The 17,150-nt window shown below is 40.5% G+C and overlaps 1 protein-coding gene across 3 annotated transcripts in view; it reads left to right on the forward strand.

The window, feature by feature from the left end:
* The window catches only part of Vav3 (vav guanine nucleotide exchange factor 3), a 321,021-nt gene that overhangs the window by 169,401 nt on the left and 134,470 nt on the right, over positions 1–17,150 (forward strand). For all 3 annotated transcript variants that reach the window (XM_076933154.1, XM_034500278.2, XM_034500279.2), the window contains exons 13-15: positions 2,950–3,035; positions 4,536–4,668; positions 5,373–5,482. In XM_076933154.1, coding sequence (XP_076789269.1) covers positions 2,950–3,035; positions 4,536–4,668; positions 5,373–5,482 — 329 coding nt within the window. The remainder of the gene's footprint in view (positions 1–2,949; positions 3,036–4,535; positions 4,669–5,372; positions 5,483–17,150) is intronic.

Genomic DNA, 17,150 nt, shown 5'->3' on the forward strand with positions numbered 1-17,150 from the left:
ATAATATGAGTCACATTAAATTGACCACCATAAACACGCATGTGTACTCATGGCATTCAGTGTTTTTAGTCTTGTACAGCCATTGCCTCTATCCAAACTCTTCATCCCATGAAAACGTGTTTGCTGAGCACACACCTCTCACTCTGTTCTCTCCACAGTCCCTGGCACCACTCTTTCTGTCTGTAAATTTAGCACCTTTGATGTCTCTGATTTATAGAACCATATGATATTGGTGTTCTTGTGACTGGTTTATTTTGTAAGCATTCATCCATGTAGCAGAGTGTGAATTTTGTCGTCTTAAGGCTATGTGATGGGTGTACTATTCCACATTGTATCTCTTTATGCAGAGAACATTAGCTTGTTTTCTACTTGAAGTATCATACATAATGCTGCTGCGTGCAGGGGTGGGTGTGTGCCAATGTCTCTTTGAGTGCCCACTTTCATTTCTTTTGGTTGTAGAGTAGGGTTTCTGAACTGTATGGTAATTCTGTGGTTAAATTTTGAGTTATTTCCATTCCACTCCTGGCAGCAGCTGCCCAGTTTGCCCAGTGATAACTGGGTGCCAGTTTCTTCATGAACTTGGCAAATGAAGATTTTCAGGTCTCTTTTTAAATATTTTTCTTTTGAAAAATATATATCCAAATGGGTGTGAGAGAGTATCCGATTAGGGTTTTGATAAAATTTTCCTAATGGCTAGTGGTGTTAAACATTGTTTTGTGTGTTCACTGGACACGTTTGGTTTGGAGACATGTGCATTTGAATACCTTGGCTACTTTGTAGTCCTGATGTGATGTGGGGTGTGTGTGCATGCACACTCACATGTGTGTGTTTGTAGGAGTTATTTATACATATATTCTCATTGGCTCCACGTCACACAGGTATGATAGAGACTCTCTTCTGCAGACGATGTTGGTGGCGCCATAAGTTCCAGGTCACCCATCTTCCCTTTCTTGCCTACACTTTTAATGTCACATTCAAGAACTCATTGCTAAATTTAATTCTGTAAAAAACTTAACCTCTGTTTTCTTGTAAAACCTGACTAGCGTCAGCTCTTATGTGTAGATCTTTGCTGTAGGTAGTTATTTTTAGATACAGTATAAAGCTAAGGTCCAACTTTATTCTTTATCTTGTAGATATATAGTTTCCTCTGCACTATTTTGTACACTGTATTCCCCACCCCTATTGAGTGATCTTAGCGCTTTTTGCAAACAATTGTGGCTAATATGTGAGCGCGTACCTAGAAATTGCATCTATATCTTTTATTAGAACGAAATCCATAGCTATCATTGATAATCTTCAGTCAATTCTCTTTTCCTTAACAAATACTGTAAGTGTTCATTAATAGTTTAAGCTATTTTGTGTCCCTGCCTTTGTGGAAATATATCATTTAATTGTTACATCAGAAAGTTTCATTCTGGAGCTCTTAGCCATCCCTGGATCCCTGACTCAAATTGTCTCCTCTTCCTAGACTCTGCTTTTGGGACAATTATGTGTGTCTGCAGTCCCATGTTTTGTAAACATTTGTGTCCTGTGTGTGGTGTGTGCTATGAACACAGAGGCTGCCTCATTCCACCCTGCATGCCTGACAAATATCACTTATTCTTCTTGTGATTAGAATCATTTCAGTGATTAGTATCATTTCCCCCTTTAAATAATATTTTCTGAGATTAAAGTGTAATTACATACATCATTTTTCTCTTTCCTTTATCCCTGCCAAACACTTCCCAGTAGCCCCATCCTGTTCTCTTTCAAATCCTTGGCCTTCTTTTCTTCTTTAATTATTGTATAAATATACCTTGCTCAGCCTGTATAATGTTACTTACATGTATATATTTTCAGGGCTGACTATTTGGTAGTGAATTGATGGGCTTTTAACCTAAAAAAGAGTATTTCTCCCAATCTCAGCATTTCTTAGTTGCCTGTAGTTGTGTTTTGTTGTTTTGTTTTGTCTAGGCTTGGGGCCTTGGGAGCTCTCCCCTTTCATACTAGCAGGTCTGTTTGTCTTTGTTCATCTCGTGTTTAGGAAGACATGCTGGTGAAATGGCACAGGTGTAGCCTCTCTGATATTTTAGGAGATACAATCTCACAGAAAACCCACTGGTCTTCTGACTTTTATAGTCTTTCTGTCTCTTCTGCCATGGTTCCTGAGCCAGAGGGATAGGAATGTGTTGTAGACAAATGAGGTGGGGCTGTGACCCACAGTTCTACATTTTGACTGGTTGTGCCTTTCTATAATGTCTCTGCTGCAAAGAGAAGTTTTCTGGCTGAGGGGTGAGAAGTACACTGATCCATGAGTATAAGGACTTCAACTTAGAAGGTAATTAGGGATGATGCTGGTTTAGCAAAGTAGTGGTTGCTGGTTCTCCTTCAGCATCCATGACTGCACGAGCCCAGGATACCTGAATAGGTTTTTAGTCCCAGGCCTGATTTTTCTCTTGTTGAGTGGGCCTTAAGTCCCCTTAGCGAGCTCCTAGTTACTGATAAGTTATATGTACTAGTATTTGCTGTATCCCTATGGTTATTGTGGCATGTTGGTGATTAATGTGGTTCATAGGCACCATAGCTGGGTAGGACTGTTGGTTGCTGCCTTCCTTTAGAGGCTCGAATGGTACCTTGTGGTACACTAGAGCTAGTCCTCAGGAGGGCAAGGCTTTCAGGTCAGATCCAGCTCTGGTAACTTCCCTTATAAGGTTATATGTAGAAGTAGTGTCCACAATATGCCTACTGTTAATTACAAAGGACGGGTTGATTTTCAGATCTTGTCTTGTATCCAAGTTCTGTGCATTTGAGAGTAGATACGTTAAAATAAATAAAAATGATATCAATTGTAATATGATAGGGCTGTTGTCCTGGAAAATGTCTTTACTGATGTTTACTTCTGTTTTTATGTGATTGTGGAAGGGTTAGACACTCACTTTAGATTTATTTAAAGTCATATGTGTGTTTTAGAACCAACCAGTTTTGCTCTTTGGACGACCGCAGGGAGACGGTGAAATCCGAATAACCACACTGGACAAGCATACAAAACAAGAAAGGTGAGTGGCGTGCTGTGCACTCACAGTGGTAGATGGTACCCAAGGAATGATGGCATCAGTCAGCTATTCCAGAACAGTGGCTGTGTGCAGGCCAGGGGGCCGGCCTGTCACTGGTCTCTTATATTTTCTAATGTATGTTCCATGCCTTACTTCTCTTTCTTGCCTGCACTCCATTGATTTGCCTAAGGTTTTAGGTACTAAAACCTTTAGGTACTAAATGAAAGTGTTAGAAAATAAGATGCATTTCAATCATAAAATGCCACCTGACGATTGCCATAAAACCACAATTGCCTGTGTTAAAAGACTCATTTGAAAATTAACTGAAAATAATGAAAAGCATCCTAGGAAGGGATGCTGCATGGTAACTATTTAGTAATATATTTATTCAGGGAGACCTTTAGGCAGAGTCCTTGAATATCTTTAGTACCCTTGGCCTTTCATCCTGTATCACTACAGGTGATTGTCCAACAAGCTTTTGTCGGGGGTTTCCTGGACTCTTCCTAGAAGAAAAAGTCTGCCAGCAGGGGGCAGCATTGTCCCTTGTTTCCACCTTGATACCCCGACTCCTCAGGTAGCTCTCAGGAGCCACACATTTGACTTTGAAGATGAGGAAAGTGTTTGAACACTGGCAATGTGTCATTGTCACAATCGTTGGTTAAGAATAAGTGTGTTAATCACCGAGAGTTTTAAAAAGCACACAGTATTGCAGTTGGATAGGGTTAGAAGATTCGGTTCCTTCCCAATTAGCATTGCTTTTAATAAGAAAAAAAAAATTAACACAGAAACTTAACCATCACTTTCCTGGCTTGCAGTTTCTCTTACACCCAAGCGACGCTTAAGGTGACCCATTAAATTGTGACACAAGCACACGGAGTGAAGGCACAGGTTCTAAAGTTAGCCTGGGTGCGATCTTACTCTGTACTGGATCATCTGTGTAACTTTTGGCAATTTACATACAACCCCTGCCCCCCCATCGTGGGTTCACTCACCCAGGAGGAGAGTCATTCCGACCCAGGTGGGGACCCCGGGAATTTACTTTATGTCTTGTTTGTGGAATGGATGAACAGTTCCCAAGGCTTTTGATTGATTGCTATTATGGTTATAGAAGATCTACTGTCCTGATCGTGAATTATTTTCTGAGATCATAGCATTTAAATAAAAAGAGAGCAATTATTCATGAGCAGCTTTATGGCCCATCTCAGTGAGTATTTTCAACGACTCTAAAGTGTATGGATGGCTTTTCTAACGATCCTTCCCTTTCTTTATGTTAAAATGAGGGGAACTGGGGTGGAATGGCAGCATTTCTCCTTCCCTGTGGTGAAGGACAGCAATGTTCCTGTGGGTCTGTATTCCTTACAGCTTCCTCTGAGCAGCCCTGCCTGTGGCACTTAATGCAGAAGAAGAACGCTTGGCTGGTGCAGTCGCATCTTGCCAGGAAGGAATGTATGTGCTTGTAAACCGTTTGCTGTCAGTCACCCACACTGTCTCTCTCTTTCACAGGCATATCTTCTTATTCGATTTGGCAGTGATTGTCTGCAAAAGGAAAGGTGATAACTACGAGATGAAGGAAATAATAGATCTCCAGCAGTACAAGATAGCCAACAACCCTACCACTGATAAAGAGAATAAAAAGGTGACTTCTGGGGAGGCAGGCGGCAAACAGTAATGTATGCAGAGCTTTGAATATTCAAATACCTTGGTGTCTAGACCCCTCCCTGCACTGCAAACACCTGAATTTGCAGATACTCAGGGCCCTTATATAAAATGGCTTATTGTTCGTATATAACCCATGCATGTTTTTCTACATAATTTAAAGCATCTCTAAGCTCTTTGTAATATCTAAGACAACACTTGAGTTCCAGTAAGCAGCTGTTATACCGTATCATTTAGCAATAATGACAAGGGAAACAAGTCTGTACATGTTTAGTACAGATGCAATTCCTATTGTTTTCATCTGCAGTTGTTGAATTTTTGAGCATAGCACTTGCAAATCTGGAGTCTGATGTATGTATGTACATTGGAGTGAGATGATACTGAATCAGGCATTGAGTTTTCAGAGATTGATTTGGTGCAGGTTCCTGTGAGCTATGATTGGGTCCTGACAGAGTTGATCTGGCCATTTCCAGTTCCTCAGCTCAATATGGTAGCAATGATTTTCTCATCAACATGAAGCTGGTAACTGATTTTCTTCTTAGTATGAAGTTGGTTACAACCGTCAGTGTTAATGCTGATAGCTATAAGGTTTTGTGTGCATGGATAAGATGGTGCTGCAGTGAATTTGGAGCTAGGTTTTTAACAAGTGATAACCATTAACTTGAAGACTGTTCATTTTCACAGTGGTCTTATGGCTTCTACCTCATCCATACCCAAGGACAAAATGGGTTAGAATTTTATTGCAAAACAAAAGATTTAAAGAAAAAATGGCTGGAACAGTTTGAAATGGCTTTGTGAGTATTTTTACTTTTAAATTTTATTTGTGTATGTGGTGTGCACTTGCACAAACGTGTGTGTGTGTGTGTGTGTGTGTGTGTGTGTGTGTGTGCAGGCCAAAGGCTTTATCTCCTTTAGTGTCTGCCCTTTATACTGAGCCAGAGCCTCTCAACTGGATCCAGAACTCACTGATTTGGCTAGACCAGCCAGATACCTTACCTCCGGGATTCCTTCTATTGGCCTCCCAAGCTCTGAGACTAAATAAAGGCTGACTGCTACCTCTGCTCAGGTTTTCCTTGGGTGCTGAGGACTCACACTTGTGTAGGTATACTTGGCTGGCAAGTTGTCTCCCTAGTGAGCCATCTCCCTAGCCTACATTTAAGAGTTCATTGTGTCTACTATTTAAATCACTGGTGAGTCACAGGAGCTGCTGTCTATGAGTGGCTGCTGGTGCTGCCCTCAGAGGCTCTGAGAAGGGATGCTAGGGCCCACTATGAGCTAGCTGGTCATCTGGTCTGTGAGAAGAGAGCTGGTGAATTTCTTCAAAAAGAAGAAAGAGGGAGCTCAAACCTTCTCTTTGACTTGCTTCTCCTAGAAATACTTTCAGTCTTTACCTTTTAGTGCCTCAAGAAATGTAATTATAAGGATAAATTTTTCCTGTAATTACTAGTTTTAGTATTTGTCCTTAAATTAAATATTTTTATTTATAAAATAAATAAATTATACATTTTTTATTTATAAAAAAATCTACAGATATGCACATGGGTGCATATCCTTTGCTTCTAATATAAAGACCGATGTCTTCCTTCTATTTCAAACTCACTTATTGTTTGAATCCTTGCTGAATTTCAGGCATATGCAATGAATGCTTCAGGGCTGGATTTCTTTCAGTGTTCTTTCCTTTTATTAAAGAGGAAGCTCAACAAAGAGGTGAAGATACCCAGACCTGGTTCAAAAGAAACAGCACACAGCTATAATCACTGAGAACACACTGTTAGCTGTTTCTTTGTAGTTTTGATGTTTATAAATTAAGAAGGTACATCATGACCCTTATTGTGGTGGCACATCGGTCACCCTGAAATGAAACTCTCCTTTAATTCCACAAAGGGTGGAATTAAAGGAGAACACTTCAGAGATTTATTTCCTTGGGTTCTCGTGTTGCTTACCACTCCCTGACCAGTTCTGTCAAGTTTTTATTGCTTGTTTTGATCTTAAGGAATACTTGTGCTAATATAAAATTGAAATAGAATTAGGATGATTTCTGGAATTTTTATTTTTGTGTGAGTGTGTGTGCATGTGCGTGTATTTGTGTGTGTGTGTGTGTGTGTACACACACGCACACACACACACACACACACACACACACACCAAGTACAGCATGTCTGTGGAGGTAAGGGAGCAACTCTCAGGAATAGATTTTTGTCCTTCTATCATGTGGGCTCCAGGGATGGAACTCAGATCATCAACTTTGTTACGAAAGACCTTTACCTGTCGAGCCATCTTGCTGGCTCAGGACTCTTATATTTTGAAAGACAGGATTGTATAGACTTTTAAAAATTCAGCGTAAAACAAGTCTGGGTTCTGCTATAATCATAGCTTTAGCTGCCTATAGCCTTAGCTAAGTCATCTATTTTCAGAAGCCTCAGTTCCTGCATCTGTAAATGGGGATAGTGATGTTTAATCTGAACTGCAAATACTCTCTGAGCAAACTGCCATCCATGTGCTGCAGTGTAAGGCGTATGCTAATCAAAAGGTGGTATCATTGTTACTGCTGCTGGCAGTAGTGGTTTGTATTTAAGATCCTACCATGCTTGTGAGGACAAAGCTAACACTTTCTGATATGGTCCTCATACTTGGTTATTGATTATAATAGTTAAGTACAAAAGGTCAGTTGTATTAAAGGTTGTATTAACATGGCATCTACATTACAGGTGGCATTTATTTTGGGCATAGGTGTTAAGTGGGTGATGTTGGTCCAGTCTGTGATCTAGAATGGTCAACCTTATATACCTCGTGCTCCTTCAGCGGGACACCTGGAGTTGCATGGTAGAAATCAGAGCCGTAAGATGATGGGGGAAGTGAATGTATCCAGAGGCAGAATGGATCTCAGACTTTTGGCCTTGTGGGAAGGATGCCAGACTAGAATTTTCTTATGTTTTTCATGAGCTGTAGAATGTTTCTCTGAGTGAAGGAGTTTCTCCAGGGGAGGGCAGCTAAGTGTCTTGTCTCAGAGGAGGCAGGGTCTTACGACTACACAATAGTCATATCAGTGACCATTTTGATACATTTTCTTATGTCAAATATCTCATCCCTAGTTTAAGATAAGAGATATATGCTTATCCTCTTGCATGTGAAAAAGAGTCTGCAGTAGGCAGAGGCTTTCAATGGGTGGCTGTGTGAGCATCCCCTCCCTTTCAGGCTCATGTTCTCGTCTACTGACCTCAGCATTTGGCTTCTGCCTTCAGAGTTGGTTACTTTCAAGTATAAAATGTCTACTGGAATTCCAGCTGTAAAATCTACCTGGTAGATGCCAGAAGGTAATCCCTCTTTTTTGATGAACCTTCAACAATATGTATTTTTCTTAAATCAATGCAGAACTTGGACATCTACCTATACATGACAAGGGAGGCTGAAATTATCGTTCCCGCTTAACATGGGTTTGAATCAAGGTTCTCATGCTGTGAAAGAAGGGAGGAAAGTGGCCTTTTAGATGCAGGCGGCTAGCAGTTACAGTTTGTAGGGTGCACAGGGTATAGATGGAACTGAGATGCTCCCCTGCACTCACACCTTCAGGGAGCCCGGCACATCTACATCTGTGAATACTTTTGAAGCACCCCAGTAATACAAGTAGAGCAAGAAGGAGCCATATTTGTATTTCGGAGGTCTGATGGTTGCTTTTTTGGAAGAGGTAAAAGGTAGACATGCTTTTCTTCAAAATTACTCAGAGCTGAACCCTGAGAGGTTCTGTAAGCAAAAGTTAAAACATGCAGGGCAAAATAAAAGCAGGACTTAGTTAAGGTGTCAGCCAATCTATTGTCTTAACATCCTCTCTTCCTTCTGAAGCTAGCTGTAGGAGGAAGCCCCGATAACCATGCTATTAGCTTTCTAAGACAGGTCTTCCCTTGCTCTTCATGAAGTAGAATGATCTGGGTAAACGCTGATGCTTAAGATTTTGCCCAAGGGTCAGATTTATTCTGTTTTGTTCAATGTTTTCAATCTTTCTGCTATTCTAAGTCATGGAAAACAAAGAAAACCAAGACACGTGTGGTATTATAACAATGTGGAAATGCAGCAGGGCTTCTGTACTCGTCTGGGCCAGCTCTTCCCAGGGTTGTTAGCTTTAGCCTGGGTCTTATCTTTCTGGAACTCTCTGGATTGTGCCTTAGAGGGATGTTGAAAAGGATGATGGTGGTTGATCAGTGAGGTCGATGTTTTTAAGATGGATGGAATGTTTGCTCATTTCATTTACAGAAGACCACAGACAGTCCTGTTTATAGGAGGAGCAGACTGTTTTTGTTTAAAATATTTGTAGATGTCTTTAAGGCATCTCAAGGCTGCTGTTAATTTGGTATATTAGAGAAAAAGGCAGAGAGTACATGGATACCTGTAAACCATGAGGATGTACAGGACACCAGCCGTCTTCCAGTGGGGATCTGGATCTCAGCCTCTGTCTTTCCAAAGCACACCCAACCTTTGCTCAGCAGATGTTCTCTGACCTTGTCTGGCCGTCACAACTCCCAGCATTTAGAGTCTGCAGTGAAACACATTAGAACTTGTCAACATCCTTAGAAAAAGCTGAATGGAGAGAGAGAGGTGGCAGTGACCCACGTGGATAGGGAAGGAAAAAGGAGTTGTCTCCCTGTTTCCTTACTACAAGGGGTAGTAGTGCTGGTTGTTGCTGAGGTTGTAGAAGACATTGTAGAGCTACATGATGCTGAACTGCTGAAGTGCTGGGAGCCTTATCTAAGCATCCATTAAACGCTTAAGAGGCTGATTGGTTGGGATGCATGGCTTGCTTTCATTTTTTTTTTCCCAAAATGATTTTTGTTGCCAATTGTCTTCTATAATTCTATTTGATCATCTGAGAAATAGGAAGACAAGTGTCTGTATTCAGTTCGGCTGGGTTTGATATGGATGTGAGCACCTAGAGCCAGCTGCGCTCAACCTTTTGTTAGGAGGCCTCTCTTTTCAACCCCCTGGTCACTCTCTTTTCAACCCCCTGGTGCTTACTGTGTTCTTATGGATTCTCTGATTAGCTTTAAGTGAATAAACATCCCAGTGGTTTTCCAGGCTAGGAAACCAGTGATCACAGGATCATGTCTGCAATGTTGAATAGTGTTGCTACTGTATTGTTACCACCGAGTTTGGTGTCTCAATGCAGAGGATTGTCCCTATCCAATGAAGGTGTTAGGAGTCTAACTGATTTCAGCTCTTGTAATCTAAAAATGGATCATTTTTAATTGCTTTATTTTGCTTGTTTTTATTGTGAAATACACACAGGGATCCTTGAATTGTGTGTGTGTGTGTGTGTGTGTGCACGCGCATGCACACGCACATGCACACACACACGCACACTCACAGACATTGCAGGACTTAGTCCAAACTGTGCCAAATATAAAATAAATGGAATCAAAGAACAATAAAGTTTTAAAGGTGATTTCTTTTTGAGACAGAGTCTCATATGGCTCTGGTTGATTTGGAGCTCATTAATAGCTGAGGGTTTAATTAAACTCCTGATGCTGTTACTTCCAAGTTCCCAAGTGCTGGGACTGCAGGTCTATAGGTGTGTGTTACATGCCCAGTCTCAAAGCTTTTTAAAGGAAGAGCTGGAAAGAGAAAGAAAAGATAAAGGCAGGGAGAGAAGTAGATATGGTTGGATGGGGTAGGTTCAGGATCGGTCTATAGCGTTTATTAAGGGAACTGAAAGGCCTTGTTGCCTTAGATTTCTCCTCATCAGGCTGACTCAATTCTTGAAACCTTAGCAATTCTTGCTTACTCCCTTGAAGGTACACAGGCCATTATCACAGGCACCATCTCAGATTTTTAACTGTGTCATAACTGGCTGGCACAGTGTTGGGGGAATGGCCTAAAGAAAAAAGAGCACAGAGGCCAGCCAGTATCTGTTCGGATATTATTCATCCTCTAAAGCAAGACTGATGGCTGTGGCAAGAAGAAAATGGGAATGTAGAAGGGGAGTGTAGAATTGGGGAGGGACTCTGGGCTATACGGCTTATGTCACAGCAGATTCTAGACTGGGTGGCTCCTGAGCTTAGAGTCCTTAGGGATGAGCTCAGAGAAAATTGCTGCTACTAAGGCAGAGAGATGAAGATGCAGCCATGAAACTCCACAAGCCCGAGGTCCATTTAACATGAGATCCAGTTTAGCTTCTTAATTTATTCACCCTCTCTTTCCCAAAGGAACTGAAGCCACAAAAAGAGCATGCATGCCACAGAATTAAAAAGAAAAATTTAAATAATCAAAGGTCAAATAAAATAGCATTTCTTTCAGACTCACACTCTACCAGGGAAGAACATTTTCTTGAAACTTAGTTTCTATATAGATTGTAGAAATGTGTGCTCTCTCACATTTTGAACTCAGAATCATATTTCATCAAGTATAATTTGTTTTGATCTGAAGTATTTCCCAGATATTCTGAATATCATAGAGATAATTACAATATAAAATTAGGTTCATTCTATAAATTTTTATTGAGTACTTCCTTGTTGTTGGACCTTATTCGGAGCTCTGGGCACAAAACAATGATGAAGCCATTGAGATTGAAATTACACACACACACACACACACACACACACACACACACACACACACACTCCAAAGATGATAGCTGATTGCTTGCCTGTACTCTTCCTCACCACACACCTTAGTTTAAGCCTTCTGCTTCTTTCTTCTCTCCTTCCCAATCTGTCTATTTTCACTGAACATCCAGGCCATCTGGTCATGTACTGACCATCATTCAATCTTTGCAGATCGTTGATTGCACTTGTATTTTTATTTCACCTCTCTCTTCGGGCCGCATCTCTCATCGTCTTCCATGCCAATTTTGCTCTAGTTGTATTATGTGTTTCAATCCCTAGAGGGGAATGAATGGTCTTCAAACACTCATGTATGAGAGTTCCTGCCTGGAAAAGTCTTTGCATTTGTTTGATAGCTGGTTCTAGATGCCCTGGGTCTTAACATTAGTGTTACTATGTGTTACTACAGACTCCTATACCAAATAAATGATCCCATCTCCCAATATTCCCTCACAGTTTAGAATCTTTTCTTAGACAAGAAATCTCCACACAGTGTCTGGAGCTTTCCTTCCATCCAGTGATCACCCCTCTGTTAACAAGGGTCTATTACTTCTCTTCTCAGTTCAACTTATATCTTATTCTCCTAAAGGGGAAGGCTTTGTTCTTGCTCATTAAGATAGATGCCAAACTGAGTAGCACTGTTAGAGGTGTTAGAGGAAGACCGAGTACGCCTCGTGTGCCTGGAGATAGAGAGAAAGGTCTAGTGGTGTGGACGATGCTCTTGAGTGAGGGATGGGTATCAGAGGTTTGGGAAGGGTTTCAGGAGGTTCCTGTCTGTAAACTCTCAAGTACTCTCACTTTTGTGTTCTTTGAAATGCTGAAAGTGAAATTACTTTTGTGTTGCTTTGGCTGCTGAATTTGTACATTCACAGTTCCAAGGCAGACCTACCTGGGACCTTGGATCTTTGCATCTGTCTACTACTTATGGCTGCTTCCCCCACTGGATCCTCAACATCATCGGGGCAGGCAGGGATCTCATGTTAGTGTCCGTCACACTTATGATCTCTTTCAGTACATCATCTACCACATAATAAGTAATTATATTTTTATGTAAATTTAAACTTTACCTTTGGAGCTTTATGACAACTAATAAAGGCAAGAAACAAAGACTTGACAGTTGCAGAATTCTAGTATGTTAAAGAAGTGCCCAACGGCCTGTAGATAAGGAAACTTCTTTAGTGTGGTAAGAAGGTGTCTACTGTTGATGCTTCACCCGACTGCAGTAATTTATTTTTGTAACTTGCAAAGCTGATGTCATTCTACCTTGTATCATTATTAGCTTTTAAATATGACATTGGATTTTTTTTTCCTAAGGCATTTCTATGCACAGGGAACCTGATATTAGATAGGCTCTTTTGTGGCAGTCTGAGTAGATGCTTGGGTAAGATGCATGCAACAAAGCAGGATGGATAATTTTCACATTATCCTGCCTGTCTTTTAAGTAGCATTGATCTCATCCTCACATGAGCTAAAAACTGCAGAAATAATTTGCAGCTTATGCTGCCTGCAGCCTCCTTGTCCCTGGGAGATTTAAACAGAACTTCACCCAAATTGTATTCTAGAGCTGGGATGCTCAGAGCCCACAGCTTTCTCATATTTGTCTCTCCCTCCATAATTCTGACTACTTTGGTACTCACCTTTTTTTATCCATCTATTATCAAATTCAGAAGAAAGCCTTTACTTATTGGTTAGTCACATGTAGTTTACATTTTATGTGCTGGCAGTGTCACCAGGGAGACTCATGTCCTGCCCTCATCCTTTCCATTGCTCAGCATTGTCCTTAACACCCTCATCAGCATCTGTAATGTGACCACTCTCTCTGCTTTCTATAGTGGCCAGTACTCCTCACCTCCTCCTTTCTGGAGAGCAGCCAGCTGGTCCATACAATGCACCTCCACCCAGCCCGAGATTAGAGTATTAAAGTCATGCCATGTGCTACCTCAACTCCAAAGAACCTTCTAGAAACCACAAAAGAAGATGGCCTTTGTGATTGCTCGACAAAAGACCGAGGCTTATGATAGCAGATCCACATATCATTTTTACAGACATTACTTTAGATTTCTAGACTGTGTACTAGGGGTAGGCACAATCCTACAAGGATTCCCCCCCCCCCAAAAAAAAGAGCACAGAGGTCAGTCTCTGATGAAATGCTGTCCCAGAATGTTCATTCATTAAATAAGCGGGACTGGTAGTGATGAGGGAGGGGATGAGATTGGGGGTGGAGGTTGTAGAGCTGGGGAGCCTCGTCTTGACGTCCTTTCTATTTTTGCTTGGATGGACTTGCCTCCCTATACCCATGTGAAGCTCTGTGAGAGATGTCTGTAGCCTGACCATTCAAGAGCTCCTTTGGTGCCCGTTGTTTCCTCCTTCTCTGCCCCATCTTCTTTCTTCATCATTGTCTTCACCAGGGAGCCTGGGCTATTTGAATCTTCTCAAATATATGAATGGGTATGTCCTTGGGCAACAAATTTAGCTCTTAGATCAGAGAACAGTAAAGTTTTATGGGGAGACAGAGAGTAAATGTGCTTCATATGTCTCCTCAGAACCACTGGATTTTATTAACGTTAAGTACTAATACAGTGGCAGGTAATTTAGAAATGAATGACTATGTATTCCAGTTGGTGGGGCAGTTACTCATTCTGTCCCTAGACTGTACTTAACTATTCTTGTCTCAGAGCACAACTAAGATGCCTAAACCTTGGGAATGCAGTGCATACATGCTGACAGTCCAAGGTCTCAACTCCCATGGATCAACAGTATGGTCAAACTTTTGTAGAACTTTGTGGTTTTGTTACTATTTGTTTAATCTAGTATTAGTGATTTAGCACAAGAATGCTCTTTACTCCATCAAAGCAAAATCAAACCAAAATGAATTGTCCATATTTGGCATTATTTTTACAGTACAACTGAATAGCATAAATGTCTTTTCAGCCGGGTGGTGGTGGCGCACGCCTTTAATCCCAGCACTTGGGAGGCAGAGGCAGGCAGATTTCTGAGTTCGAGGCCAGCCTGGTCTACCGAGTGAGTTCCAGGACAGCCAAAGGCTATACAGAGAAACCCTGTCTCGAAAAACCAAAAAAAAAAAAAAAAAAAAAAAAAAAAAAAAAAAAAAAAAAAAAAAAAAAAAAAATGTCTTTTCAAAGAGCTAAAGGCACCTGTTTATTAGGTAACCAGTTTTATTAAGTCTTGTTTGTGAGTTTTTGGAAAGGATAATAAGAGTGAGCCCCACAGAATCCAGACTAGATATAATAGCTCGAGGAGTTTTTATCTGCACACTAGCTAGACAGATCAACCAGAGAAGATTTTAATTGGTGATGACCTTTGTATTCTTGAAGCATCATCTTCCCAGGCTGAATGGCCTCATGCATGTTGTTTATACTAAAAAAGTCTCTAAGGAATTCACTGAGGAAAACCAAAAGGTGCAAAGAACACTGGTACTGTACCGTCGGCTAGAGAATGAGCTTCCTTGGATAATCTGTGTTTGGGGGTTGTGGAAGGGGTGGCATTTCTATTATAATGGTACACACTTTGGTCTCTTCTGGACACCCAAAGCCTGTCAGCATCTTCATGGAAACTGTCAGGTTTACTGACATAATGGGCAAAATACCCACTTACAAGCTTTCTTAATTTTATTTGTCCATATTTATGTTTTGATTCATTTAAACTGTCATCTTTATGCAACTTACAATTACCTATGAAGAGTCTTAATGAAGGATTGTCTGAATCAGTTGAACATTTGTATGAGAAATTGTCTTGATTATTGATGTAGGAAGATCCATCCCACTGTGGATAGCACTATTCACTGACTGTACCCTAAATGAGGAGAAAACCATAAGCAAGGGTCAATGTGTTTATTGCTCTTGTCTCTTGTAACCTAGAATTGTAAATCAATAAACACTTACTTCCTAAGTTACTCAGGGTGCTTTGTCACAGCAACAGAAATAAAAGTTAAGCATATATATATATATATATATATATATATATATATATATATTTGCTTTAAAAATCAATTTTCATTACTCCTCATACTTTAATTCTGTCTCCTGCAAAGGCTTTTGTGGGCCAGTGAGAGATGATTCAACTGGTAAAATTGTTTACTGCTAAGAGCCTGGCAACTTGAAAATTGATCCCCTAGACCTATATGGTAACAGGAGACATTCAGTCACAAGTTCTTCCCTGATATCTGCACATGCACCTAAATGCATACAATGAGTGAATAAATATAACAAAAATAAAAATCTGAAGTCTTTCATGACCAATTTTAGTATAAAGGGTTTGTTTACAGGTGTGGAATTCAGGCTGGCATGGTTTGCTGCCCCTAGGTCATGCTGAGTCTTAGAGAGTAATCTCCCTTTTTGAAGCCAGTTCAAGTTCCCTGGATCTAACGTATTGTTTATAACCTTTCAAACTTGGCAGTTAAGTTAGTATAGGGAATTATACTGGCAGCAATAAAAAGAAACAAGACGGGACAATGCTCAGGATAAGCTTAGCTGTCATAAAGTGGAGTCTCAGTATCCTTCTTTGTCCAGAAACATGGGAAAGTAGCTCATGCATGACCAATGTTTAGTAAATATTAAACAGTACTCTGGTTCTGTTTCTGCTTGGTGGGGATCAACTTCTTTTTCTCTGTTTGCAGCCAGTGCTTCGTTGACATTTTTCTGGCCTTGACTGTACATGCTTTGGAGGAAGGAGAAGTTACAGCCGAGGGGGGGGGGGGGGAGGAAGTGAAGGATTGCTATCAAAAATTCCATCAGCAAATATGTATTACTCTGGTTAAGATGAAACGCAAATAGCATTATTAAGCGGAATTAGCATTGGTTCCCTGAGCCTTTGTAACAGAGCCTTTGATCTGCAATTTTCTTTCAATAATGGACAAAACAGCACAACCAGGAGAGGTTGACCAGTTCCCTGTGGTGACTGTGCTGTCTCCAGCTTGTCTGGAGACTAACACAAACAATAAGGGTGCTTTGGAATTGGTTGTTGTACTGAATCAACCTGGCATATGGCTTGCAAAAAAAAAAAAAGAAAGAAAGAAAGAAAGAAAGAAAGAAAGAAAGAAAGAAAGAAAAGAAAAAAGAAAGAGGAAAAAAGACATGTTTGATACTATTAAGAAAGATTTAACCAGTAAAGTCTCAACCAAAGAACACTGTATTTGTAAACATGAGGTCTTAATTTACACAACACAAATAAAGGTGCATTTGGCAATTGCCAATCTTGACTGGAAACAGGAGGGACTTTGTGTTTTGCTGTTTTGGGTGTAATAGGTAGGTTCAGGCTGGCTAGAGAGATTGAAAGGTCATATTTGAAACAACTTTTAAATACCAGTGTCTGCTGTGCACCTCTGATCCCTGGTTTGGCATGTATTTTGAGTATCACATGCATCCTTAGGAAACATTCTAATGGAATTTATGTGGTAATTCTGTATTACGTACTTCACATCCACGGATTCTATTTTCACTCAATTTTATAATGAGTAAAACATTATAAAACATTAAATTATAAAATATTAAATGAGTAAAACAGCCCCTTATCCCTGCCCCTGCTATCTTGATCTAGGGAGAATGGCACTGGAAGTGACAATATAGAAAAGGTCCCATGTATGTGATGGTGGTGTGTACACTTTCAGTTACCAGCCCACTGAGGGTATAAAACTAGGCATGTGCAATAGAAGATTTTTGATTTTCAAAGAATTGTACCCTGTGCTTCTTCCCAAGTTCAGCATGCACTTGAATGCCTTGTGTGATGAGCAGTTTCCTGGTGGAATTGTCTGTTTCATCTTTGGTGGGAAATGCTTCCTAGCAAGGTGCTCATGGCGCTCTAACTTCCTATTGCCATAGTTCTTGTTGTTTTGAGACAGGGCCTCATGTAGCTC

Source organism: Arvicanthis niloticus, chromosome 4 (assembly GCF_011762505.2).
Source record: "Arvicanthis niloticus isolate mArvNil1 chromosome 4, mArvNil1.pat.X, whole genome shotgun sequence".
NCBI lineage: Eukaryota > Metazoa > Chordata > Mammalia > Rodentia > Muridae > Arvicanthis > Arvicanthis niloticus.